General features: G+C 43.4%; 1 protein-coding gene across 1 annotated transcript in view; it reads left to right on the top strand.

Moving 5' to 3' along the window:
* TMC2 (transmembrane channel like 2) overlaps nt 1–27,613 on the top strand; it is a 111,427-nt gene that overhangs the window by 8,366 nt on the left and 75,448 nt on the right. The window contains exons 3-4 of the mRNA XM_070382017.1: nt 17,618–17,933; nt 21,773–21,925. Coding sequence (XP_070238118.1) covers nt 17,618–17,933; nt 21,773–21,925 — 469 coding nt within the window. The remainder of the gene's footprint in view (nt 1–17,617; nt 17,934–21,772; nt 21,926–27,613) is intronic.

Below are 27,613 nucleotides of genomic sequence, written 5' to 3'. Positions count from 1 at the left end.
AACTCAACCCACACATAATTTTTCAAAGGAAAAGGAATGTACATGTTCATTTATAGACACGAAGCTATTACTTCTATGTAGCATATTTTTTAAAAAGAAGCAGAAGTATATATACTTAAAATGATGGCAATGTTTAGTCACTAAGTCATGTCCGACTCTTGCACCCCCATGGACTGTAGCCTGCCAGGCCCCTCTGTCCATGGGATTCTCCAGGCAAGAATACTGGAGTGGATTGCCATTTCCTTCTCCAGGGGATCTTTCAGACCCAGGGATTGAACCTGGGTCCTCTGCACTGCAGGCAGATTCTTTACTGACTGAGCTATAAAGGAAGCCCATACTTAAAATAATGCTTAGCAATCATGGACAGAAGAGCCTGGCGGGCTATGGGCCATACGATCACAAAGAGTTGAACACAACTGAAACAATTTAGCATGTAGCACAATCAGTGTTTTAGAATTCCATCTTATTTAGAATGAGATAAGCATCCAATGAATATTCATTAATTCCCTTTAATATTAGTCCAAAGTTTCAAGATCTTGGAATTTTTTAAATTAATTAATTAATTTTATTTTTGGTGCTGGATCTTTGTTGCTGCCTTCAGGCTCTCTCTAGTTGCAGGGAGCTGGGGCTGTTCTCTACTTGCAGTGCACAGGCTTCTCATTGTGGTGGCTTCGTCTTGTTGTGGAGCACTGGCTGAACAACACACAGGCTTTGGTAGTTATGGATCATGGGCTTAGCTGCCCTGCAGTATGGGGAATCTTTCCAGACCAGGGGCCAAACCCATGTCCCTGCATTGGCAGACAGATTCACAACCCCTATACCACCAGGTAAGTCCTAGATCTTGGAAATTAATCTTACAGCTGGGATACTATAAAATATAAATACTAATGAAATCAAATGTTCATTATAATGAATCAACTTAATTAAGCACAAATTTAGGTACTTCATAATTTTAAACATGATGCAGAAATAATGCTGAAAAAACTAGGTCCATTGGAGGAGTGAATGACAAACCACTCCAGTGGTTGTCTCAAGAACCCCACGAACAGTATAAAAAGGCAAAAAGATATGACACCAAAAGATGAGCTTCCCAGGTTGGAAGGTGTTCAATATGCTACTGGGGAAGAGTGGAGGGCAAATCAGTGAACTAAAATGGACAGGAATGGACAAATTTAATTCAGATGATCATTATGTCCACTACTGTGGGCAAGAATCCCATAGAGGAAGTGAAGTAACCCTTATAGTCAACAAAAGAGTCCAAAATACAGTACTTGGGTGCAATCTCAACAATGACAGAATGATCTCAGTTCATTTCCAAGCAAACCATTCAACATCATGGTAATCCAAGTCTATGCTCCAACAACTCTAATACCTAAGAAGCTGAAGCTGACTGGTTCTATGAAGACCTATCAAGACCTTCTAGAACTAACACCAAAAAAGATGTCCTTTTCATCATAGGAAATTGGAATGCAAAAGTAGGAAGTCAAGAGATACCTAGAGTAACAGGTAACTTAGGCCTTGGATTACAAAATGAAGCAGGACAAAGGCTAACAGAGTTTTGTCAAGAGAGCATGCTGGTTATAGCAAACACTCTTTTCCAACAACACAAGAGATGACTCTACATGTGGACATCACCAGATGGTCAATACCAAAATCAGATTAATTATATTCTTTGCAGCTGAAGATGGAGAAGTTCTAAATAATCAGCAAAAACAAGACTTAGAGCTGACTGGTTCAGATCATCAGCTCCATATAGCAAAATTCCTGGCTTAAATTGAAGAAAGTAGGGAAAACCACCAGCTCATTTACATATGACCCAAATCAAATCTCATATGATTCAGTGAAGGTGACAGATAGATTCAAGGGATTAGATCTGATAGACAGAGTACCTGAAGAACTATGGATGGAGGTTTGTGACGTTGTACAGGAAGCAGTGACCAAAACCATCACAGAGAAAAAGAAATGCAAGAAGGCAAAGTGGCGGTCTGAGGAGGCTTTACAAGTAGCCAAGGAAAGAAGAGAAGTGAAAAGCAAGGGAGAAAGGAAAGGATATACCCAACTGAATGCAGAGTTTAAGATAAAAGCAAGACTAGATAAGAAGGCCTTCTTCAATGAACAATGCAAAGAAATAGAGGAAAACAATAGGATAGAGAAGACTAGAGATCTCTTCAAGAAAACTGGAGATATCAAACAAACATTTCATGCAAGGATGGGCATAATAAAGGACAGAAACGGTAAGGATCTAAGAGAGGCAAAAGAGGTTGAGAAGAGATGGCAAGAATACACAGAAGAATTATACAAAAAGGTCTTAATGACCTGAATAACCATGATGGTGTGGTTATTCACCTAGAGTCAGACATCCTAGAGTGTGAAGTCAAGTGGGCCTTAGGAAGCATTGCTGTGAACAAAGCTAGTGAAGGTGATGGAATTCGAGTTGAGCTATTTCAAATCCTAAAAGATGATGCTGTTAAAGTGTTGCACTCAATATGTCAGCAAATTCAGAAAACCCAGCAGTGGCCACTGAACAGGAAAAAGTTAGTTTTCATCCCAACCCCAAATAAGGGCAGTGCTAAAGAATGTTCTAACTACCAGACAGTTTTGCTCATTTCCCATGCTAGTAAGGTTAGGCTCAAAATCCTTCAAGCTAGGCTTTAGCAGTACTTGAATCAAGAACTTCCAGATGTACAAGCTGAGTTTAGAAAAGGCAGAGGAATAAGAGATCAAATTGCCAAGATTTGTTGGATCATAGAGAAAGCAAGGGAATTCCAGAGAAACAGCTACTTCTGTCTCATTGATTATACTAAAACCTATGACTGTGTGGATCACAACAAACTGTGGAAAATTCTTAAAGAGATGGGAATACCAGACCATCTTACCTATCTCCTGAGAAACCTGTATGAGGATCAAGAAGCAACAGTAAGAAACTTACATGGAATGGACTGGTTCAAAATCAGGAAAAGAGTACAACAAGTCTGTATATTGTCACTCTGTTTAACTTCTATGATGAGTATATCATGTGAAATGCTGGGCTGGATGAATCACAAGCTGGAATCAAGACTGCTGGAAGAAATATGAACAACCTCAGATATGCAGATGATACCACTCTAATGGCAGAAAGTGAAGAGGCACTAAAGAGCCTCTTGATGAGGGTGAAAGAGGAGAGTGAAAAAGCTGGCTTGAAATTCACCATTCAAAAAACAAAGATCATGGCATCCAGTCCTATGACTTCATGGCAGATAGAAGGGAAAAAAGTAGAAGCTGTGACAGATTTTCTATTCTTGGGCTCCAAAATCACTGCAGATGGTGACTGCAGCTATGAAATTAAAAGACGATTGCTTCTTAGAAGGAAAGCTATGACAAACCTGGACAGTGTATTAAAAAGCAAAGATAGCACTTTGCCAAAAAAGGTCCATATAATCAAAGCTACGTTTTTCCAGTAGTCATGTAGGAGTGAGAGTAGGACCATAAAGAAGGCTGAGTGCCAAAGAATTGATGCTTTCAAATTGTGGTGCTGGAGAAGACTTTTTAGAGTCCTGTGGATATCAAGATCAAACTAGTCAGTCTTAGAGGACATCAACCCCAAATACTCATTGGAAGGACTGATGCTGAAGCTGAAGCTCCAGTACTTCGGCCGCCTGATGTGAAGAGCTGACTCACTGGAAAAGAACCTGATTCTGGGAAAGATTGAAGGCAAAAGGAGAAGAGGGCAGCGAGGATGAGATGGTTGGATAGCATCACCAACTCCATGGGCATGAACTTGGGCAAACTCCAGGAGATAGTGAGGGACAGGGAAGCCTAGCATGCTGCAGTCCTTGGGGTCACAAAGAGTTGGACACAACTTAGTGATTAAACAACAACAGAAATAATGCTAGTATATTTAATCAATGAACCAATGTAAGTTTAGGAAGAACCTAAGTAGAATAAAACTACAATATTGCATTATATTTAATGCTGAAAAATCAAAGAAGATACAGGATGACTGGGGCTGTTGCACTGGGATGACCCAGAGGGATGGTACGGGGAGAGAGGTGGGAGGGGGGTTCAGGATGGGGAACACGCGTACACCCGTGGTGGAGTCATGTTGATGTGTGGCAGAACCAATACAATATTGTAAAGTAAAAAAATAAATTAAAAAAACAAACAAAAAACATGTTTGTTCTTATTAAACCAGAAGTATTAAACTAATTCCCCTGGAGTAGGAAATGGCAACCCACTCCAGTAATCTTGCCTGGAAAAATCTATGGACAGAAGAATCTGGCGGGCCACAGTCCGTGGAATTGCAACAAGTTGGACACAACTCGGTGGCTGAGCACGCACACACACATGCATTAAATTAATTCATTTGCCAAATGCTTATTAAATTCCTAGGATTTTTTGGAATATATAATTTATATAAACACACTGATATCTTATGAACCAATCAAATGAGCTCCTTTATTTTATTATTACTCATGTATTTGTGTATGACTGCACTGCATCTTCAGTGCTGCGTGTGCACTTTCTCTGGTTGTGGTGCCTGAACTCTAAGGCTTACAGGCTTCAGTAGTTGTGGCTTACAGGCTCTAGAGAGCAGGCTGAGTAGTGGTGCACAGGCTTAGTTACCCAGTGGCAAGTGGAATCTTCCCAGACCAGGGATCAAACTCATATCACCTGCATTGGCAGGTGGATTCTTAACCACTGGACCACCAGGAAAGTCCCTCCTACAAATTTTGATAAGTTTTATTTTCATTTAAATTTAGTTCAAAGTATTTTAAAATTTCTCTTGAGACTTCTTTATCCCATATGTTATTTAAAAGTGTGTTGTTCTATCTTCAATCATTTTGGTATTTTTTAAGTTATCTTTCTCTTAGGGATTTCTAAGTTAATTCCATTGTGATCTGACAGCATATTTTGAATAATTTCTATTCTTTTAAATTTGTTAACTTATGTTTTAGGGGCCAGAATGTTGTCTATCTTGGTAAATTCTTCAAGAAGAGTGTATGTTCTGCTGTTGTTGGATGAAATGTTTTATAAATGTCAATTAGATTCACTTGATTGGTGGTGCTATTCAGTTCAATTATGTCCTTACTGATCTTCTGCCTGTTCTATCTTTCAGTTACTGATAGATGTGTGTTGAAGTCTCCAGCTGTAATAGTGGATTTGTCCATTTCTCCTTGCAGTTTTATCAGATTTTGCCTCACATATTTGGGTGCTCTGTTGTTAGGTGTGTAGATATGAGAGATTGTTATGTCATCTTGGAGAACCAGCCTGTTTACTAGTTTTTTAAACTTTTTATTTTGTATTGGGGTATAGTCAATTAACCAAAAGTGTTGTCACAGATTCAGATGAACAGCAAAGGGACTCAGCCATACATATACATATATCCATTCTCCCCCAAATCCCCCTAATGCCCTACTTTATCCCTAGTAACTTTCCCTGCTCTGAAATCTGTTTTGTCTGAAACTAGTACAGTTATTCTAGCTTTCTTTTGGTTACTGTTACCATGATATTTTTTCTCCATTCCTTTACTTTTAGTCTATATGTGTCTTTATATTAAGTGGATTTCTTATAGACAACACATAGTTGTCTTTTTTAATTCACTCTGACAATCTGTATCTTTAATTGCTATATTTAGACCATTGACAACATTTACCATATTGGCCACAGGACTGGAAAAGGTCAGTTTTCATTCCAACCCCAAAGAAAGGCAATGCCAAAGAATGCTCAGACTACCACACAATTGCACTCATCTCACACGCTAGTAAAGTAATGCTCAAAATTCTCCAAACCAGGCTTCAGCAATATGAACTTCCTGATGTTCAAGCTGGTTTTAGAAAAGGCAGAGGAACCAGAGATCAAATTGCCGACATCCACTGGATCATGGAAAAAGCAAGAGAGTTCCAGAAAAGCATCTATTTCTGCTTTATTGACTATGCCAAAGCCTTTGACTGTGTGGATCACAATAAACTGTGGAAAATTCTGAAAGAGATGGGAATACCAGGCCACCTGATCTGCCTCTTGAGAAATGTGTATGCAGGTCAGGAAGCAACAGTTAGAACTGGACATGGAACAACAGACTGGTTCCAAATAGGAAAAGGATTTCGTCAAGGCTGTATATTGTCACCCTGTTTATTTAACTTATATGCAGAGTACATCATGAGAAACGCTGGACTGGAAGAAACACAAGCTGGAATCAAGATTGCCGGGAGAAAGATCAATAACCTCAGATATGCAGATGACACCACCCTTATGGCAGAAAGTGAAGAGGAACTAAAAAGCTTCTTGATGAAAGTGAAAGGAGAGTGAAAAAGTTGGCTTAAAGCTCAACATTCAGAAAACTAAGATCATGGTATCCGGTCCCATCATTTTATGGGAAATAGATGGGGAAACAGTGGAAACAGTGGCTGACTTTATTTTTCTGGCCTCCAAAATCACTGCAGATGGTGACTGCAGCCATGAAATTAAAAGACGCTTACTCCTTGGAAGGAAAGTTATGACCAACCTAGATAGCATATTCAAAAGCAGAGACATTACTTTGCCAACAAAGGTTCGTCTAGTCAAGGCTATGGTTTTTCCTGTGGTCATGTACGAATGTGAGAGTTGGACTGTGAAGAAGGCTGAGCGCCGAAGAATTGATGCTTTTGAACTGTGGTGTTGGAGAAGACTCTTGAGAGTCCCTTGGACTGCAAGGAGATCCAACTAGTCCATTCTGAAGGAGATCAGCCCTGGATTTCTTTGGAAGGAATGATGCTAAAGCTGAAACTCCAGTAGTTTGGCCACCTCATGCAAAGAATTGACTCATTGGAAAAGACTCTGATGCTGGGAGGGATTGGGGGCAAGAGGAGAAGGGGACGACAGAGGATGAGATGGCTGGATGGCATCACTGACTCGATGGATGTGAGTCTCAGTGAACTCCGGGAGTTGGTGATGGGCAGGGAGGCCTGGCGTGCTGCGATTCATGGGGTCGCAAAGAGTCAGACACGACTGAGCGACTGATCTGATCTGATCTGATCTGACCATATTTGTTGCTGTTGTCTATTCATTGCCCTTGTTTTTTGTTCCTATTCTTGTCTTCCGCTCTTTTTTCCTGTATTTTGTGGTTTTTGATTGAGCATTTTCTATGACTCCAGTTTCTTTCCTTTGTAGCATATCAATTACACTCCTTTTTCACTTTTTTTTAGTGGTCGTAGAGTTTGCAATATACAGTTAGGACAAAGTCAAGTCCACTTTCAAACAAAACTATACCTCTTCATGGGTAGTGCAGGCACCTTATGACAGTGTTCCCAATTCCTCCTTCTCATCTCTTTAACATTGTTGTCATTCATTTCGCTTACCTATTAGCTATAATCATCTAATATATTGTTGCTATTATTATTTTAAACAAACTCATCTGTTAGATTAAGAATAAGAAAAATAAAATATTTTACCTGTCCTTTGTTCCTTCTTAAGTGCTCTTTCTTTATGACCTACGTCATTTTCTTTCTCTCTGAAGAACTTAACATTTTTTACAAGGTAAATCAACTCAACTTTTGTTTGTCTGAGAAAGTCTATTTCTCCTTTATGTTTGAAGAATAATTTTGTTTAATACAAGATTAGTCTGTGGGTTTTTTTTTTTTCTTTTATTGCTTTAAAATATTTCACCTCACTCTCTTCTTGCTTGTGTGGTTTCTGAAGAGAAATCTAATGTAATTCTTATCTTTCCTCCTTTATAGGTAAAATGAGTTTTTTTCTTCCTCCCTCTGGCTTCTTGCAAGATTTTCTCTTTGTCTTTGATTCTCTGTAGTCTCAATACAATATGCTTTTAGATTAAAGCATATTGGCATTTGTTCTTCCTGTTATTTTCTGAGCTTCCTGCATCTGTGGTTTGGTGGTTGTCATTGATTTTGGACATTTTTCAGCCATTATTGCTTCAAATAGTTCTATTTTTTTCTCTCTTTCTTCTCCTTCTGGTATCCCCATTACTCTATGTTACACATTTTGTGATTGTCTCACAATTCTTGTGATATTCTGTTATCTTTCTTTTTTCCTCTTTGCTTTTCAGTTTTGGAAGTTTCTATTGACGTATCTTTCACTCAACTGATTTTTTCCCCTTGACCATGATCAGTCTACTACTGAATCCATCAAAGATATCCTTCATCTCTCTTATGGTGTTTTTTGTTCCGATCATTTCCTTTTGATTCTTTTCAAAAGTTTGAATCTCTCTGCTTACATTACCCATACGTTTTTGTATACTGTCCACATTTTCCATTAGATTTGTTAGCTTATTAATCATAGTTATTTTTAAATTCTTGGCCTGATAATTCTAAAACCTCTGCCATATCTGAGTCTGATTCTGATGTTTTCTCTGTCTCTACAAATTTTTTTTTTTTTGCCTCTTAATGTCCCTTGTAATGTTTGTTGAGAGTCAGCATGATGTACTGGGTAAAAAGAATTGAGGTAAATAGGCCTTTAGCATGAGGTTTTATTTTTGTCTGGCTAGATGTTAGATCGTGTTCACTGTTCATTGTAGTTGTAGGTGTAAGAGGACCCAATTTCCTTTAAAGTTCTTGTTCTTGTCTCTCCAGATGTTTTGAGTTTACTTGGGAACTCCTTTTTTTTTTTTTAGTCTGAGCCTTGCAATTCTTTCCATTGTCATCTCCTGTCATTGTATCAGAATTCTGTTGATGTAGCGGTGAGATACGGGGCAGGGGAAGTTCTATAATCTTGTGACTAGATTTCAGTCTTTCGTGAGCCTGTGCCTCTGGGCTGTGACCTTCACAAATGTTTCTCAGCCTTCTCCTGCTAGCCTTCAGTGAGACAAATTATCTAGAGGTCTGGAGTGGGGTACTTCCCTTCCTCCAGGTCAGTTAAACTGGTAAACTCTGGTCAGTTAGGCTCACTCTGGGAAAATAGTTTCCCTGGAGCCTAGGTGTAAAAGAAAAACTCAGTTTTTTCTTTCCCACCTAGGGAAATACCCAATTCTTCCCTACTGTGAGTTTCTTCCCTGTGTGTCTCCTTTATCACTTACACAGAATACTTCACTTCTGACATTTCACCAAATGTGTGGATAGTTTTCCTTATAACAAACAATTCTCAATGACATTGCTGGGTGTCCCACAATATAAGTCAACTGTGACACTACCTACCCAAAGATAGCATCAGACCCCACAGACTCATTTCCTCAAGACTACAACCCACTTCAGACGCCAATCACAAGCCCAGGTGCTTCTGACCAACCAGCTATAGATCAAAGTTTCCAAAGACCCCCTCCTTGTGTTCAGTTATATTTGCTAGTTTAGCTCACAGAACTCAGAGAAATATTTATTTACATTTACTAATTTACTAACAGACGTAATAAAAAATGGGCTTCCCTGGTGGCTCAGATGGTATCTGACTGCCAATGCAGGAGATGTGGGTTTGATCCCTGGGTCAGGAAGATCCCCCGGAGAAGGGACTAGTTACCCACTCCATTATTCTTGCTTGAAGAATTCCATGGACAGAAGAGCCTAGTGAGCTACAGTCCATGAGGTTGCAAAGAGTCAGACACGACTGAGCGACTAACACAACAACAACATGGTAGAGAATGGGCTTTCCAGGGTACTAGTGGTAAAGAAAATGTTAGTCGCTCAGTTGTGTCTGACTCTTTGTGACCCCATGGAGTGTAGCCCTCCAGGATCCTCTACCCATGGAATTCTCCAGGCAAGAATACTGGAATGGGTTGCCACTCCCTTCTCTAGAGATATTCCCAACCCTGTGATTGAACCCCGGTCTCCCACACTGAAAGTGAAGTCACTCAGTCGTGTGCAACTCTTTGCAACCCCATGGACTGAAGCCTACCAGGATCCTCCATCCATGGGATTTTCCAGGCAAGAGTACTGGAGTGGGTTGGCATTTCCTTCTCCAACACTACAGGCAAATGTTTTACCATCTGCGCCACCAGGAAAGCCTGCTAAAGAATCTTCCTGCTAATTCAGGAGACACAAGAGACACAGTTTCGATCCCTATGTCAAGAAGATCCCCTGGAGGAGAGCATGGCAACCCACTCCAGTATTCTTGCCTGGAGAATCCCATGGACAGAGGAGCCTGGTGGGCTACAGTCTACAGGGTCACAAAAAGTTGGACACAATGGAAGCGACTTAGCATGCATGCACATGATAAAGAATACAGATGAAGAGATACAGACAGCAAGTCTGGGAGTTGGGGTATGTCACCCTCCTGGTCTGTGGATGTGTTTACCCATCTGGAAGCTCTCCAAATCCACTGTTACTGGAATTTTATGGAGACTTGCTCTCCAAATCCACTGTTACTGGAATTTTATGGAGACTTCCTCATGTAGACATTAGCATTTTTTACCTTCCTTTCTAGCCCCTCTCCCATCTCTTGAGAATGGGAGTGGGGTGGGGATGACAATTCCACGCTTCTAATCATGGAGTGGTTTTTCTGGTGACCAGCCCCCATCCAGCCATTCAGGAGCCCACCAGAGTCACCTCCTTAGAACAATAGATGCTTCTCATGCTATTAGGGTTTTACAGAGATTTGGGGACCTCTGTGCCAGAAAGTGGGGACAGAGACCAATACACATTTTCCATTATCTCACAATAGGCCTTTGTTAAAGAGAACAGGACACTCTGAGTTACTTTTCATGTTTTAAAGTAACAACTTTCTCCTCCCTCTGCTAGAAGCACCAGGGATTTTTCTACAGTCTCCACAGTGAGAACCTGTTAGGGTGCTCAGGAGGTAAAACTCATTTAAGTGTGCCCCCTAGGCAAAGGAGAAAGGGAAAGATATACCCATTTGAATCCAGAGTTCCAAAGAATAAGAAGGAGAGATAAGAAAGCCTTCCTTAGTGATCAATGCAAAGAAATAGAGGAAAACATCAGAATGGGAAAGACTAGAGATCTCTTCAAGAAAATTAGAGATACCAAGGGAACATTTCATACAAAGATGGGCACAATAAAGGACAGAAATGGTATGGACCTAACAGAAGCAGAAGATATTAAGAAAAGGTGGCAAGAATACACAGAAGAAATGTACAAAAAAGATCTTCATACACACCGAGGAAACCAGAATTGAAAGAGACACGTGTACCCCAATGTTCATCACAGTGCTTTTTATAATAGCCAGGACATGGAAGCAACCTAGATGTCCATCAGCAGATGAATGGATAAGAAAGCTGTGGTGCATATACACAATGGAGTATTACTCAGCCATTAAAAAGAATACATTTGAATCAGTTCTAATGAGGTGGATGAAACTGGAGCCTATTATACAGAGTGAAGTAAGCCAGAAAGAAAAACACCAATACAGTATACTAATGCATATATATGGAATTTAGAAAAACGGTAACGATAACCCTGTTTGCGAGAAAGCAAAAGAGACACAGATGTATAGAACAGTCTTTCGGACTCTGTGGGAGAGGGAGAGGGTGGGATGATTTGGGAGAATGGCATTGAAACATGTATAATATCATATAAGAAATGAATCACCAGTCCAGGTTCGATGCAGGATACAGGGTGCTTGGGGCTGGTGCACTGGGATGACCCAGAGGGATGGTATGGAGAGGGAGGTGGGAAGGGGGTTCAGGATGGGGAACACATGTACACCCGTGGCGAATTCATGTTGATGTATGGCAAAACCAATGCAATATTGTAAAGTAATTAGCCTCCAATTAAAATGAATTAAAAAAAAAAAGATCTTCATGACCCAGATAATCACGATGGTGTGATCACTCACCTAGAGCCAGATATCCTGGAGTGTGAGGTCAAGCAGGCCTTAGGAAGCATCACTATAAACAAAGCTAGTGGAGGTGATGGGATTCCAGCTGAGCTATTTCAAATCCTAAAAGATGATGGTGTTAGAGTGCTGCACTCAATATGTCAGCAAATTTGGAAAACTCAGCAGTGGCCACAGGACTGGAATAGGTCAGTTTTCATTCCAATCCCAAAGAAAGGCAATGCCAAAGAATACTCAAACTACCACACAATTACACTCATCTCACACGCTAGCAAAGTAAATGCTCAGAATTCTCCAAGCCAGGCTTCAATAGTACATGAACCATGAACTTCCAGATGCTCATGCTGGATTTAGAAAAGGCAGAGTAACCAGAGATCAAATTGCCAACATCCGTTGGATCATAGAAAAAGCGAGAGAATTCCAGAAAAACATCTACTTCTGCTTTATTGACTACACCAAAGCCTTTGACTGTGTGGATCACAAAAAACTGTGGAAAATTCTTAGAGATGGAAATACCAGACCACCTGACCTGCCTCCTGAGAAATCTGTATGCAGGTCAAGAAGCAAAAGTTAGAACTGGACATGAACAACAGACTGGTTCCAAATAGGAAAAGGAGTACATACATCAAGCTGTATATTGTTACCCTGCTTATTTAACTTATATGCAGAGTACATCATGAGAAACGCTGGACTGGATGAAGCACAAGCTGGAATCAAGATTGCCGGGAGAAATATCAATAACCTCAGATATGCAGATGACACCATCCTTATGGCAGAAAGTGAAAAAGAACTAAAGAGCCTCTTGATGAAAGTGAAAGAGGAGAGTGAAAAAGTTGGCTTAAAACTCAACATTCAGAAAACTAAGATCATAGTATCCGGTCCCGTCACTTCATGGCAAATAGATGGGAAAACAGTGGAAACAGTGACAGACTTTATTTTTCTGGCTCCAAAATCACTGCAGATGGTGACTGCAGCCATGAAATTAAAAGATGCTTGCTCCTTGGAAGGAAAGTTATGACAGCATATGAAAAAGCAGAGACATTACTTTGCCAACAAAGGTCCATCTAGTCAAAGCTATGATTTTTCCAGTAGTCATGTGTGGATGTGAGAGTTGGACTGTGAAGAAAGCTGAGCGCCGAAGAACTGATGCTTTTGAACTATGGTGTTGGAGAAGACTCTTGAGAGTCCCTTGGACTGCAAGGAGATCCAGCCAGTCAATCCTAAAGAAAATCAGTCCTGAGTGTTCATTGGAAGGACTGATGTTGAAGCTGAAACTCCAATACTTTGGCCACCTGGTGTGAAGAACTGACCTATTTGAAAAGACCCTGATGCTGGGAAAGACTGAAGGCAGAAGAAGGGGATGACAGAGGATGAGATGGTTGGATGTCATCACCAACTCAATGGATGTGAGTTTGACTAAGCTCTGGGAGTTGGTGATGGACAGGGAAGCCTGGTTTGCTGCAGTCCATGGGATCACAAAGAGTCAGACACAACTGAGCGACTGAACTGAACTGAACTGAACCTCCTCCGAAGACTGGACCCTGCAGTTTTTAACTCTCAAGTTAGTCCACACTGAACCTCCAGCATTTCATCAATTACAGTTTGTATTCCTACCAGTAATAGCCATTCTTTTTATCTTCTAAAGTCTGATCCTATAACACCTTGAGGCTTTGCTGGCCCTGGAGAGACAGCCCTCCCAGTTTTAGCTAATTCTTAGAGATAGCAGACAAGTCATCGGCAAGCTTTCCTTTCATATGCAGACCCACCAACCCAGAGCTTATAAGCTCAACCACCTCCTTATCAAGTTCATACTCTGGATTTCTATCCACCTACCTTATTCAACCCAGGACCTGTTACCAGAAAACTAGGGAAAGTCCCTATGCTTCAGGGCCCACTGAAAGTATTCAAAATAGCCAATTCTAGCTCTGCATATGCTGGCTCACCCTTTCCTTTCCCTAGAAACCATAATAAAATTTCTTCCCCACATCCTTCCTCTCTACCTTGCCATTGACTGAACCTGCTGCTGCCTCATGTAGCCCTATGTGGCATGGTGTCTCTTGGGATCTGTAAGTACATGATGATCATTTCTGTGTCTGAGTATCTAATTAAAATAAGCCCTGAATGCTCTTCCTTTGGGCTTCCCTGGTGGCTCAGCAGTAAAGAATCTGCCTGCAGTGCAGGAGACAAGGGTTCAGTCCCTGGGTTGGAAAGATCCCCTGGTGAAGGAAATGGCAACCCACTCCAGTATTCTTACCTGAGAAATCGCATGGACAGAGGAGCCTAGTAGGCTACAGTCCATGGGGTCACAAAAGAGTCGAATACAACTTAGCAGTGGAACAACAACTCTTCCTTTAAGCACTATGGGTACTGGCTTCCATGGAGGGCTTCTGCTCAAGATAAGCTATGATTCTCTGCCTCTCTCTCCAGTTTCTGGACAGTAGCTTGCCCTACAAACCCAATTCTCTGATGGATCTATTTATAATTGTTTTTAGTTCACTCAGATTTTTTTTCTTATTGTTAGGATGGAGCTCTTTACAGATTGGTGTGAAACCCAGAAGCCCAATCATTTAATATTCTTACCTATTTTCTCTATCTTCTTAGCCAAGGCAGAACAATTCTTTTCCCAGTATCCTTTGTGGTTATAGTTTCTCCAAGTATCTTTATCAATAAACTCCCTCCATTGGGGTTTGAATACCGAATGGGACCTTTATAAAAGCATGAACTGACCATATCTTCTCTGCTTAAAATATTTCTGGGTCTTTCCCACCCACTCACTACCTAACCCTACCCTATACCCACCCACTGCCCACACACACACCTCAACACACACAAACTCTGTTTTCAGGTCCTAGTTTAGAAGTTTCTTCCTCCAGTATATTTTTCTCAGGTCTGGGTAAAACTCACCACAGTACTTCTTGAATCCTACAGTATCCTAGCTTGAGATCCAAGAAGAGAATTTTGGGTAGTTTTTCTTTGAAACGCAAAGTAAATTCTGCTTGCTAAATCCAGCATGTTCCAGCTTACATCACACTTGTAGACATGTTTTTTCAGTTGAATTTACCTACCACACTTTGAGATGGGTGTCTATAGATAGATCAGGTATCTAGAAGAGATGGGGATTCTTGTGCCTGTGATTTATTGAGGGCAGTTCTCAGGTGATAAGCAGTAAGGGAAGCAGGACAGATCAAGGGAAGAAGCTGAGCAATGATGTGCGTTCAGCTGGAGCCTAGCCTCTGCCTGATCCCATGGGGAGCCCTGGAACATGAATGAACCACCAGCCTTACTCTGCCTGGAGGCCAGAGGACTGGACATTTGTATTCCATATCAGTTAGCAATTGTCTGTCAGCTGACTTGAAGAGAGGGGACAGATGTAAACTCCCAGGCATTTACCAGCAAGATGGTTTCCATCAACCTTGGGCTCCCTTGGAAAGGGAGAAGCTGTGAACTGTCAGGGCCAAGATGCAGAGCAGCTAAGGAACAATGCAGTGGCCAGATAATGGAGATCTGGTTAGACCACCAACAGCATACCCACGAGGAAACTGATTCGGGAGACTAGGCAACCTGCCCAGAGTTACCCAGGTAGTAACCAGCAGAACAAGGCTTCAGGCTCAGATACCCAGACTCTAAATCCCCAGTTCAGTCTGCCCAAATCCACCAGTGACCAGTTTTTGTTGCTGTTTCACAGGGTGGCTTGCTTCTCAGAATGTAAAGCGCAGGGATCAGGGGAGCAGTGAGGAAAACTCTCTGTGGCTGCTACATTACATGCACAACCTTGAGAGGCTGGAAAGGGAGTGGGACAGAGGCAAGAATTTGAGAACTTGGGACTCCTTGTCCTGGATTCCATCGCTGATGTGACTGCCACTGGGGATGTTGGGTGACAAAACTCCACTCTGTTCTGTTTTGCCCAAAGTTGGGGCTCTCACAACTCTGTTGGGAAAATCAGCCTGGTCATAATCAGGCAGAAAAGCCTGGGTGGGGAGCCTCTGTGAACAGTGAGAAACTGTGCTCTGCAGCCAATCGGGTTCTAGGTGCCCACCTAGAGCACAAAAGTGGCAAGGCAGGCTGAAGGGGCAGTAAGGGAAAGGCCTTTGTTGTGTTCCTCCCATGAATCAGATCCTTTATTCCTATTAATTTTTTTAATTGATTTTTTTATTTTATTTTATTTTTTAACTTTACAATATTGTATTGGTTTTGCCATATATCAAAATGAATCCGCCCCAGGTACACATGTGTTCCCCATCCTGGACCCTCCTCCCTCCTCCCTCCCCTTTATTCCTATTTGAATTAACCCAACCACGTAGGGGAATAGAAGCTACTAATGGCACCCCACTCAAGTACTCTTACTTGGAAAATCCTATGGATGGAGGAGCCTGATAGGCTGCAGTCCATGGGGTCGCTGAGGGTCGGACACGACTGAGCGACTTCACTTTCACTTTTCACTTTCATGCATTGGAGAAGGAAATGGCAACCCACTCCAGTGTTCTTGCCTGGAGAATCCCAGGGACAGGGGAGCCTGGTGGGCTGCCGTCTATGGGGTCGCACAGAGTCGGATACGACTAAAGTGACTTAGCAGCAGAGCCGTTTTACAGATGAGAAAACTGAGGTGCGATAAAGCTAAGTAGTTTATCTGTGGTCACAGAGATAAGTACAAGATAGAACTGATATTTTCATGCAGACTGGCCTAGCTCCAAACCTGTGTTCTTTTTACAAGTAAGAAGATCTTATTTCTGGATAAGAGTATCAGAGTAATGATGTCTGTTCTCAGATGTCAGTCACTGTGTCATGTTCATTAACAAGCTGTTGGAGAGGTAACATCCCCATGTTAGAGATGAGCTGAGGCCCAGAGAGGTTAAGTGACTGGCTCAGACATCCTGCTAGTAAGTGATGGAGAGGCTGCTTATTAATACTAGAATCTCATTACAATTTTTCCTGTGTTTAATGTTGTAAATGCCCAGATAGGATAGTTGTTCTTAAACAAGGAGTTGGGCAAGCTGTTGCAGAAAGATCACACTGTAGAGCAGATTCTGTTTATGCTAAGTCACTTCAGTCGTGTCCGACTCTCTGCGACCCCATAGACGGCAGCCCACCAGGCTCCCCCGTCCCTGGGATTCTCCAGGCAAGAACACTGGAGTGGGTTGCCATTTCCTTCTCCAACGCATGAAAGTGAAAAGTGAAAGTGAAGTCGCTCAGTCGTGTCCAACTCTTAGCGACCCTATGGAGTGCAGCCTAACAGGCTCCTCCGTCCATGAGATTTTCCAAGCAAGAGCCTTTTGCCAGTGTTATAAAGTAGTAGTTTAAAATAACAGCATCAAAAAATAAAATAACAGCATCAAGGTTGGGGCAGTGCTGAGGAGCAGGATAGGCTCTGGCACCTGCCCTGTCTCTCATGCCAGGCAGGACACATAAGGGGACAGCCCCTGGAGAGTGGAGCCAGCAGGCCAGTGGTCCAGCCTTACCAAACAGAGGCCCATGCTTGGCCTTGGTCCTGGGCAGAAGCAGAGGACTCAGCTGTGACCCCAGTGGACCGCACCCCAAGCAGAGGAAGGCCTGGGTCTTTAGCTGAGGTTTAGATGAGAGTGTGGGAGTGCCTGCTGCTCAGGGAGAGAGACCTTGGCTCTCACCCCAGACCAGAGGCTTTATCTGAAAGAGCCTTTGGAGCCAGTAAGCTCCAGGAAGCATCTATTTTTAAAAAACATATTTATTTATTTTGGCTGCACCAGGTCTTAGTTGTGGGCTGAAAGATCTTTTAGATGCCATGCTAACTCTTAGTGTGACAGGTGAGATCTAGTTCCCTGACCAAGGATCCAACCGGGCTTCCTGGTTGTAAGGAGTCTTAGCCACTGGACCACGGACTTCTCACTGCTGGGGGCACTTTCCTGGGGAGGAGGCCCCTGAGGCCAGAACTACTTATTCTCTGCCCTTGCAGGTGACAGGTCCAGGAGGAGCCCCTCGATGAAGCGGCCTCATAGAGCCGAGAAGGCGCCAGTTCCGCGCAGAGCCCAGCCAGGCCAGAAGGAGCGGGCCGGGGGCAGCCCAGGGTCCGGGTCTCCTCGGAGGAAGCAGGCAGAGCGCAGGGGACGCCGGGAGCTGCTGGGGGACCGGGAGCGGGGGTCAGCAGAGAAGACCTGCCGAGGGAGGAGGAAGGATGGGAGGGCTTCCCTCAGGGAGCAGAGAGCTCCTTCAAAGAAGGAAAAGGAGGTCCGGAGGAAGGAAGAGATGTGGAAGCAGCTGAAGAAACACAGGTGTGTTGTGACCCGACTTCAGGCGCGTTTCAATGCGCCCTCTCCCTCCTGCCAGCCCTGCTCCCTCCCTTGTAAGGGTCAGGTGCCATCCTCCCTACCCCCTCCCACGAATGGACGGCCCTTGCTCTCTCCAGCCTCCCTCTGCCTCTACCTTCGTCCCTGCCCGGCTCACCGCTGGGGCCAACCTGGATGAGGATCACACTCATCCCAGGTGGAGTGGCCCTGCGCACTGTTGTCCCAACCCCTCTAGTAGGGCAGGTGCAAGCGGAGGCTGTGAATGGGGAGGTGACACAGCGGCACGGTGGGACAAGATCCCAAATCTCCTGAATTTCAGCTGTAGTGGTGACTCACTACAGCTCTTGAAGAGGAGCTGAGAGAAATCTAAAATTAATTATTAAAAATTAAAAATTCTAAATTTCTAGTTAAAATTGGAAATTAAAAATTAAAATTGAATTTAGGAGTCATAAGAGGGCTTAAGCATGCCGTTTCCCAACCTGACCTGCATCCTCTTCTGTGAAATATGGTTTTGATCTAGAAGAACTTCAAGAGTCCCATCAGCTCTGAAATTCCAGGATTAGGGGGTTTATTTGCTATATTTCCTTTGTTCTATTAGCATTGGCACACGGGGGGTTAATTGATAGAGTCGGTGTATGGAATCAACAAGTTGGGATTTTAGTTTCATTTTTTTGCTACCAATTTTGATGAACCATCTCCCTCTCTTTGCCTCCCTCTTCCACTTTACTTTGCATCACTTCTCAGGATGTTTTAAGAATCCCCATTGATAATGGGTGAAGAGGCTTTGGAAACAGATACTAGGATTATGGCAAAGAGTTGATACTCCTTCCACCCATTTCTAATAAACCTTATTTGCCCACACTCTCACTCAGGTGTTCCACTGTACATCTCCAACTTTACAGAGGGGAAATTAAGGCCCTCAAAAGGGGCCACTGATTTCTTCCATCACCCCTGCCAGCCATTCCTGGCTCCCTTAGGGCTTTTGTTTATTGTCTGGTTGTCCCTGCTGCTGCTGCTGCTAAGTCACTTCAGTCATGTCCAACTCTGTGTGACCCCATAGATGGTAGCCCACCAGGCTCCCCCATCCCTGGGATTCTCCAGGCAAGAACACTGGAGTGGGTTGCCATTTCCTTCTCCAATGCATGAAAGTGAAAAGTGAAAGTGAAGTCACCCAGTCGTGTCGGACTCTTTGCAACCCCGTAGACTGTAGCCTACCAGCCTCCTCTGTCCATGGAATTTTCCAGGCAAGAATACTGGATTGGGTTGCCATTTCCTTCTCCAGAGGATCTTCCCAACCCAGGAATCGAACCCAGATCTCCTGCATTGTAGGCAGACGCTTTTGCCATCTGAGCCACCAGGGAAGTCTCCTGTCTGGAAGACAGATGCAAAGTAAGGGATAAGGACTCAATTGTGCAATTTTCAGCTTCATGCCATAGCAGGGCATAGAGATGAAAAATATCCAGCCTTCTTCCCCAGAGGCTGACAGTCTGACATGGGAAATAAGACAGGGTTATCAGCTATGATAGCACGAGTGTTAATTGCTCAGTTGTGTCTGACTCTTTGAGACCCCATGGACTGTAGCCTACCAGCCTCCTCTGTCCATGGAATTTTCCAGGCAAGAATACTGGAGTGGGTTGCCATTTCCTTCTCCAGGGGATCTTCCCAACCCAGGAATCAAACCCAGATCTCCTGCATTGTAGGCAGACGCTTTTGCCATCTGAGCCACCAGGGAAGTCTCCTGTCTGGAAGACAGATGCAAAGTAAGGGATAAGGACTCAATTGTGCAATTTTCAGCTTCATGCCATAGCAGGGCATAGAGATGAAAAATATCCAGCCTTCTTCCCCAGAGGCTGACAGTCTGACATGGGAAATAAGACAGGGTTATCAGCTATCATAGTACAAGTGTTAATTGCTCAGTTGTGTCCAACTCTTTGAGACCCCATGGACTGTAACCCACCAGGCTCCTCTGTCCATGGACTTCTCCAGGCAAGAATACTGGAGTGGGCAGTCATTCCCTTCTCCAGGGGATCTTCCAGATCCAGCATTCAAACCTGGGTCTCCTGCATATTTCAGGCAGATTCTTTACGGTCTGAGCCATCATCATAGCACAAAAGAGAAAGCAATATGTATACCAGAAAGGATTTGATGAAGAGTGTACTGCTGGGAGGCTGGGGTTCCTCTATGGAGAAGGTAAACATTTCAGTAAGACTTGGAAGACCAGATGGAATTTGAACAGTGACTGAATGTCGCACCTCCACCACCACCCAAACTGAGGGAACACCTTATACAGAAACTCAAGGGCAGATGTCCTGGGGTGTGCGTGAGGCACGGAAGAAAGCCCCTGTGCTCTAGGCTTCCTAGCATTCAAGAGCTAGGGTCCCTCCTCTCCACCTCATTCCTATGACCGCTCCTTGCTCCTCAGGAGTTGATCAGAAGCTAAACTCACAGAGTCTGCTGCAAACTGGTCTCTAAAGCCCGTGGTAACCCAAGTCCACATCCTGATATTTCCAATTATGACTTGCTAAGCAGGCTGCCCAGGAGAACCCTTCTCCAGCCCCTCCCTTACCCTCTGTCGGTTGCTGCCAACTCAGCTGAGAGTCACTGTTTTTATGAGTGAAGGAGGCTGTGAGCCACACAGACAAGAACTTGGATTTTGTGGCAACTGAGCGCACAGTCTTTGTCAGATGGTGAGGGTCCTCACACCCTCCAGCTGGAAGGGTTCTGCAGCTGTGCTGTCCCATACAGCAGTCGCTAGCCACATGTTGGGCATTTGAAATGTGGCTGCTACAACTGAGGAACTGAACTTTTAATTCAATTTAACTTTAATCTGATGTTAATACTACTGAGTTAAAACAAGAATTAGCCTTGCCCAATGGCTCAGCTGGTAAAGAAACCTTCTGAAATGCAGGCGATACAGGTTCAATTCTGGGTCAGGAAGATCCCCTGGAGGAGGAAATGGCAACCCACTCCTGTATTCTTGCCTGAAAAATCCCATGGACAGGGGAGCCTGGTGGGCTACAGTCCAAAAGGTTGTAAAGAGTTGGACGCACACACACACACACACACACCAAGAATTAGTAAATTTACTTGGACAGATGTAGTTTTGAGGTTGATTTAATTTTGAAACCAAAGCACTTCTTCCCCCAAAAAAAGACAGTTTCATCAGTGCAGATGTGAACATCAAAGGAAAATGATATTCTATCACTTGATTCATTTATGAGAAAAGTTCTAAGTATGTCTAAAACAATTTAGATATGTGAATCTACTCTTTCAACTAAATTTTATGAAATCCAAATACAGATTAAATATGTTCAATGAAAATTTCATGTCTGAATTGACAGTGAGTACAAGGTGAACACTGGATTTTGAAGACAGAACAAAAAGGATGTAAATTGTCTCATTAATAATTTTTCACTGATTATATGTTTAAATTATAAAATTTTAATATAATGGGTTAAATGAAGTGTATTATTAAAATTATTAATAATATATTCATGTTATTTTATAATATAGCCACTAGAAACTTTAAAATTATGATACGTTTCCATTGGGCAACCCTACGCAAGTGAGGATGTCTGTGTGGGTAGGATTCAGAGGCATGGAGTTTGGAGATGCAGCCCTCAAGGCACTCCAGGCTGCAGAAAGAGTAGTGGCCTCCTCTGCCAGATGGGTGAAGTCACAGAGAGTTCTGAGCAGGGCAGGCCTGTGCAAGGTGGCAGCTGGGAGCATCTCAGCATTCTGTGGGGCTCCTTGCATCCCACAGAATCCCCGAGGACCCCGCTCTCCTCCCCACTCTCCTCCACTCCACCCTGCCTCTGCTCCAGGTCATCCTCCATGGCCTCCAGCACCTCCAGTGGGGAGTCTCTGTCTGAGGAGGAACTGGCCCGTATCTTGGAGCAGGTGGAAGATAAGAAGAAGCTGATCGCCAGCATGCGGAGCAAGCCTTGGCCCATGGCGAGGAAGCTGGCAGAGCTCAGGTGAGGGGTGGCAGTTGGCCAGGGCTCTCCCAGTTGAGAAGGCTCAGCTCCTCTAATGGGCTTGGGAATCCCTTCTCCTCTCCTCTCCACCTAAAAGAGCTCAACAAGAATGGGGGTTCACCCTTCCACCCTGCTTCGGTCCCCCTGTCCCCAGCACATGACTGGCCACTGGCCCTGCTGTTGGTTAGCACCGAGCCAGGCCTAGTAGGAGACAAGGAGGATCATGGCCCTTGGGCTACACCCTGCCTCCACTGCCTCGTCACCCCTTTGTCTCACACCCCACCCCATCTGGTGGCTTCTGCGCTTCCCTCACAACTAAACAGACATGCCTTCTTTGTATGTGTGTGTGTGTTAATTGCTCAGTCATGTCCAACTCTTTGAGACCCAATGGACTGTAGCCTGCCAGGCTCCTCTGTCCATGGAATTCTCCAGGCAAGAATACTGGAGTGGGTTGCCATTCCCTCCTCCAGGGGATCTTCCTGACCCAGGGATCGAACCTGGGTCTCCCTCATTGCAGGCAGATTCTTTACCATCTGAGCCACCAGGGAAGCCCATGCCTTCCTTGGTGGTGGTGGTGGGGTGGGGGGCGATTATGATCCCCCGCCTCAACAAGTTCCTACCTCTCTTGTGTTCTCTAAGCACCAGAATCTCTCCCCTTGTCACACACTCACCCTTGCAGTGTGGAGAACAGGGGGATGGGCTGTCTTAGCTACACTTGTGTCCCGGAGGCCTAACATGGGACCAAGCTTGCAGTGACGCTCCATAAATATTGCCTGGCCTCGTGCCCATGCCCCTGAATTCTATTTTCAGCTCAGCTGCTTCCCTGGTTTCCATATGACCGGCCAGCTCATCACTCATTTTATGGCTCTTCAGTCTCTGCTGCAGTTTTGAAAGAAGAGCAGGATGTTTCTACTAGAAAACTATAATCTGATTTTACTGTCTTCCCCCAAGTCCTGCCTCAATCTTTCTGCCATAAGATTGGGTGACTCCCTTCCTCGTTCCCCCTATATAAAGCTATTATTTTTCTCAGCTCTTCTCACACCTGAGTTTCCTCATTGCTCAAATGGCTCACCCTTTATCACAGAACAATTTGGCAGCCGTATTTTGACCTTCAGCCTCTCTGTTTGTGTCTCCAAGGCACAGCAAGGATGTTGGCTGTGCAAATGGGGTCCGGCCCTGACAAGTAATCTGGTAAATAGAGCTTACTCCACTGTGTTGAGGGCTCCCCAGGTGGTGCCATGATAAAGAATCTGCCTGCCAATGCAGGAGATGTGGGTTCTATCCCTGGGTCAGGAGATCCCCTGGAAGGGGATATGGCAACCCACTCCAGTATTCTTGTCTGAAAAATGACATGGACAGAGGAGCCTGGCAGTCCATGGGGTTACAAAGAGTCGAACATGACTGAGCAACCGAACACACCCGCCACTGCCCTGAGAATATTACCTTCTCTCAAAGTCAGTTGCTGGAAGAAATGCCTCCCTGCAGTGCCTCCAGGCCAGTGCTGACCAACAGAACTTTCTGAGATAATGGAAATGTTCTAACTCTATGCCAATAGAGTAGCCACCAGTCACATGTAGCTAGTAAGCACTTAGAAAATAGCGCAACTGAGAAACTGAATTTATGTTTTATTTTAACTTATTTAAACTTAGGTAGTCACACAGAGAAGGCAATGGCAACCCACTCCAGTACTCTTGCCTAGGAAATCCCAAGGACGGAGGAGCCTGGTAGGCTGCAGTCCATGGCGTCGCTAAGAGTCGGACACAATTGAGCAACTTCACTTTCACTTTTCACTTTCATGCATTGGAGAAGGAAATGGCAACCCACACCAGTGTTCTGCCTGGAGAATCCCAGGGACGGGGGAGCCTGGTGGGCTGCCGTCTATGGGGTCGCACAGAGTCAGACACGTCTGAAGCGACTTAGCAGCTGCAGCAGGTAGTCACAGGTAGCAACAGTTTAAGCGGTAGGTACAGCTTCAGGCAGTGGGCTGTCTGCCTTGCCAGCTCCCTTTTTCTGAGTCTCTTCTTCCTGCTCCCCCAGGGCCAAGTTCTTCCTCCTTCCATCTGTCTCTCTAACAGAACCTCATCCCCACTCAAGTGTCACTGGGACACATCTTTTATTAACAGTGGAAAAAGAGCAACCTTGCTGTTTATGGAAATGAGATAGCCAGCTGACTGGAACTCTCAGGGACCATGAAAATCCCTGAGCTGCCCAGAGGAGAAGTCTGTATCTCCTCCAGGCCTGGGGGCAGAGTTCCTGCTCGTGGTCAGTGTGGGAAGTGGCTAAGGCCCGAGACGCTGAAAGGACTCTCATCTCTCCCACTGGAGCAAGTCCTCCTGACAATAGTGATCTCTTCCCTCCAGCCTGCCCGCCTTCCTCTTCCCTCTTGCAAGGCTCCCTATCCCAGACTCAAGTCTCAGGCTCTCCAGCCTCTGGGTCTCAGCTCCAGTAATGCCTCTGCCTTGCCCACCTGGCTAGGTCCTACCTTTTGAGACTCAGGCCAAGTGTTGCCTCTGCAGGGAAGTCCCTACTGATCCTACCTGCATTCAGGCTGAGTTAGTTACCACTTCTCTGAGCCTTAAGGCCCTATCCCTCACTTGACTGGCTGCTCTAGTTTGCAAAGCTGTGTCTTATTCATCTTTTAATTTCTTTCTTTGTTATATTTTGCCAACATTTGCTGCATGCTCCCTATGTGCCAGATATTGTTCGGAGCCTGGATGTGTAAAAATTCATTTAATCTTCCTAATCACCCTCTGATGTAGATACTATTGTTATTGTCCCCATTTTACTGATGGCAAACTGAGACACAGAGCAATCTAATAATTTTTCCAGGCCACACAGTGAGTTTAGAGGCCTGGCCAGAATTTGAACTAAGGAATTCTGGCTCCAGAACTTGCACTCTTAAATTATAATTGCCTCTCTAGAATTCCTAGACATTCTAGAATACACCCTTTGCCTCCTGTATAATTTCCTCTTCTGGCATAAAGTCTTCAACTGCAGATTTGCAGATAGCATCCCCAGACTACATCTTTTTTTAGAAGCAATGGTGTGGGGACCCCAGTCTCTGGCCGACTCAGGCAGCTGGCTGACTTTGGCATACTTGTTGTAGACAATTGAAGAAGGGTGGTAAGGGATAAAAAGCAGCAGCAGTGAACTGGGGCAAGCCTGCATTCACACTTCTACCATATCTGGGTGATTTGACTAGCTATTCAATCCCCCTCAGGCTGGCTTCCTTCCCTTAAACTCTCTGAGCCTCACAGCCTTTTTTGTAAATTAGGAATAATATTATCTACCTTCAGAGTTATTTTGACAAATTCAAAATATTTATTTAAGGGCCCAGCATGTAATGTACAATTAATAGATAGTAGTTATTGCTATTATTAATGGTTGAACATCTTGTGCCAGACACTGTGCTAAACCCTGAGAAATGAGGATGGGGAACAAAGGTGAATCAGAGGAGACTTCACTAGTGATGCACATCAATAATGGCACAAGGCAGGCTGATGATGTTGGTAAATGAGTTTCTTGTGCCCTTGAGTCTGGGATGTTTGCTTTAATCATAGAATTAATTAGGTGTGTCACTCAGCTTTGTCAGAAACCCAATGTGCTAGAAAATTAGCCAAAGTGCTTGCTCTCTTCAGAGAGATCTGAAGAATTCCACTTCCAAAAAGACGCAATAGGCATACTTCTCCATAGTCTTCCCATGAAGTACAACTGAAACCCCAGACAGTATGTGTAAAGCAAACATAAGAGACTCAGAAAGGTGGAGAGAAGAAAGCAGACTGGCTAAGGACCTCAGGGTCAAATAGATGACAGGGCATCAAGTTCTAGGTTTCCTTTTTGTCTATGTATCCAAACTGGATACTGGGAATATTGGAGAAGCTGGCAGCCCCCAAATATGGACAGATACTCACAAAAACACCTCAAGAAAAGTCTGCTGTTTCTAGCCAAAGGACCAGAAAAGACAGAATACTTAGCAATGAAAACAATCCTTCTCCAACCAAACACCATAAATAAAAAACATCTCTAGCCCCACTCCTGGCAGCAAAAGTCAAGTCAATATTTCCTCTGTTGCCAGGATTTAACATGATATCCCAACACCCTTATCAATAAATTATCAGAGAAAGCCAAGTGAGGAGCAGGGACATTCATATCCACTGTAGTAGCAAGCTCTCCCTCTCCCTGTGGTGTCAATGGAGACCACACAGGGAGCATGAACTTTCACCACAACCAGGCAGTAACAAATTATACCTTCAAGCCAGGATGGTATGAGTAGAAGGCTTGTGGAAGCCTGAACTCCCATCCTGACTCACCAGTAACAAGGAGCTCCAGCCCAGTTCCAGGTGTCAAAGGAGGCCAAGTGAGTAATCTGGACTTCTACCTAGAAGTAACCAGGCAGCATCCCCCTTCACCTACTGAAGCAGTGTCAGAAGAGGCCTGCTAAAACACAAGATTTAAGTAAGATCCAGACTCGCATAACAAAAAATCCCAAATGTCTAGGCTTCAATTGAAAACTCACTCATCATACCAAGAACCAGAAAGATCTCTAACTGAATGATAAAAGGTAATCAACAGATGCTAACATCAAGATTATATAGATGTTAGGGTTATCTGACAAAGATTTTAAAGAAATCATCATAAAAATGTTTCACTGAGCAGTTATGAACACACAAAACAAATAAAGAAATAGTCTCAGAAAATGAATAGAAGATATAAAAGAGAGGAACTGGAAATTTTAGAAATAAAAAATATAGTAACTAAAAATTTTTGAATGGGCTCAACAGCAGAATGGAGAAAACTGAGTAGATTATCAGTGAAGGTAGAACAAGACAGATCACTCAATCTGAACAATAGCAAGAAAACAGCCTGGAGGGAAAGTGAATAGAGCCTCAGGGACATGTAGGATTATTTTTAAAAAATCTAACCTTGGTGTCTCCTCCAAATCCCTAGATATGAAAGAAAAAAAGGAGTTGTCAGAACATAGAGTGGGGCTGGAAAAAAAGTCTTCAAATATATAAGGACTGAAAAATTTTCAAATTTGACAAAACTTAAGTATTCAAGAAGTTAAACAAAACCCCAGTAAGATAAATCCAAAGTAATCCATGCTAATACACATCATGGTCAAACTTCTGAATACTTTTGAGAGTCTGAGAGAAGCAATGCATTACTAAAGAAAAAAAAAAAAAAAACAAATAGAAAGACAGCATATTTCTCATCAGAAACCATGGAGAACAGAAGTACTAAGTGAAAAGAATTGTCAGTCCAGAATTCTATATCCAGCAGAAACATCCTTCAAGAATAAATGAAAAATCAAGACATTCTCAGATGAAGGAAAACTAGAAGAATCTGTTACCAGGTATACCCTAAAGTATAACTTAAAAAAAGTTCTCTAAAAATAAAGGATATGATAAAAGAAGGCATCTTGGAACATCATGAAGGAAGAACATGGTAAGAGAGAAAATCTTGGGAAATACCATGTTTTTTCCTTCTCCTCTTGATTTTTAAAATTATGTTTGAAAGTTGAAGCAAAAATGAAAACACCACCTAATGTGATTCTCAAAAATGCAGAGAAAATAGTTAAGACCATTATAAATGAGTAGGATAAAGTGACATAAAGAGAAATAAGGCTCTACACTTCACTCTAGCTAGTAAAATGAATCCATAAGTTTTGATAATACATATAGATAGGTA

The sequence above is a fragment of the Bos mutus genome, chromosome 13, assembly GCF_027580195.1.
Source record: "Bos mutus isolate GX-2022 chromosome 13, NWIPB_WYAK_1.1, whole genome shotgun sequence".
Taxonomy (NCBI): domain Eukaryota; kingdom Metazoa; phylum Chordata; class Mammalia; order Artiodactyla; family Bovidae; genus Bos; species Bos mutus.
The sequence above is the reverse complement of the archived record's forward strand: the minus strand, read 5'-3'. Positions and strand labels throughout refer to the sequence as shown.